Source organism: Pundamilia nyererei, unplaced genomic scaffold, assembly GCF_000239375.1.
Source record: "Pundamilia nyererei isolate P.nyererei 1_Seehausen unplaced genomic scaffold, PunNye1.0 scaffold00139, whole genome shotgun sequence".
Taxonomy (NCBI): domain Eukaryota; kingdom Metazoa; phylum Chordata; class Actinopteri; order Cichliformes; family Cichlidae; genus Pundamilia; species Pundamilia nyererei.
Window position 1 is genome coordinate 372,657 of NW_005187540.1, and position 1,387 is coordinate 374,043.

The window sequence follows — 1,387 nt, forward strand, 5'->3', positions numbered from 1 at the left end:
GGGAGAACATGCAAACTCCACACAGAAAGACCTGATGGTGGAATTGAACTCAGGACCTTCTTGCTGTGCGGCAACAGTGCTAACCACCGTGCCACCGTGCTGCCTTTAACCCTTTGCTTCCTCCTAATTGCTGACCTTTGACCTGCTCTCAGGTCAGAGGTCAGCGCATGGATGTAAGCATGCCCTCAGTCATGGTGCTGTGTGACCACGCGGCCGTGTCGGGGGGGGGTCGTCATTTGTAAAAGTCGACTACTATGAGGAACGTGTCCATAATCAGTACCAGTGTGTGTGTCTGTGTGAAGTCAGCGCCCCCCGCTGCCATGGCGTGCATACCTTGTAGATTTTGGGCGCTCTGGGATTCGTCCCCACGTCAACCACGTAAATTCGGGACGAGACGAGTGACGGCAGGATCAGGAAGTTTCTCTTCTTGGAGGCGTCGTCGAAGCAGCTGCTGCAGGCGTTCCAGCCGGAGTGATGCAGCTCGTCACGAAGATTCGGCATCGGCAGCCGGTGGATCACCTGTGAGGGCATGGGTCAAAGGTCACAATGCACTACAGCACTGTTCTTAACGTTCATCTGTGACTGAGGAAGAGGAGGCAACTGACTCTGATGTTAGATATGAAACTAAAGGAGAAGGAGGAAGTCCTCGGCTTCCAGCGGGGCTCAGCTCTACCTGGCAGTAGGTGGGGGATTTGGGGTTCACGTCCACAGTGGCCAGGTAGTCAGGTTTCAGGATGCCGGTGTTGCGGTATATGCAGGGCAGGTAGATGATCTCCTCCCGAGGACCTTGAAGCAGAAATAGGTGTGAGCTGTGAAGAGGACCTGCTGAGGACCCAAACCCCAACTTCTCCTAAACATGCAGGGACCGCGACCACGCCACAATGCAGCGTCTGACTCAGACCCGGATCTCACAGCTTCTACAGCCGAAGAATATATATAAATACAAGTCAATAAGTTAAGAGTGTAATTAGGATAAGGCTTTTGATTACAGAGTCCCAAATAGGATAAGTTAGGGAGATGCAGGAAAAGGTGTTTTGTTTCCTTTGCAGAAGATCTCGGCGACCACAGGGGGTGAGGATCCTGGAGGCCCGAGACAAGAGAGGGACGCAGAAAAAACCTAAGCTTACGCAGGGAGTGCTCTCGAGTGGGAGCTGGTGTTTATTACTGGACCAATTGGCTGACATGAGGTTGTCTGATTTGCTGAGCGAGGACACAATGTATTGCGACCTCTGGTGTTCCAGAGGTCGAGAGAGGGAGTGTGGAGCAGGGAAATTATTTTACTGCTATTGGTAAATCATCATCATCATTACCATTGCATTAATAATATAATCTGCAGCATTGATATTGTATTCAGAGGTTTAAACAGTGTGTGTGTCTTTTAGAAAGA

The 1,387-nt window shown here is 50.8% G+C and overlaps 1 protein-coding gene across 1 annotated transcript in view; it reads right to left on the reverse strand.

Moving 5' to 3' along the window:
• Window positions 1-58: 58 nt before the first annotated feature.
• The window catches only part of selenbp1 (selenium binding protein 1), a 4,661-nt gene continuing 3,332 nt past the window's right edge, over window positions 59-1,387 (reverse strand). Inside the window, exons 3-4 of the mRNA XM_005744097.2 lie at window positions 674-786; window positions 59-519 (exon numbers count right to left, since the gene is read on the reverse strand). Of these exons, the coding sequence (XP_005744154.2) occupies window positions 274-519; window positions 674-786 (359 nt within the window). The 3' untranslated portion in view covers window positions 59-273. The remainder of the gene's footprint in view (window positions 520-673; window positions 787-1,387) is intronic.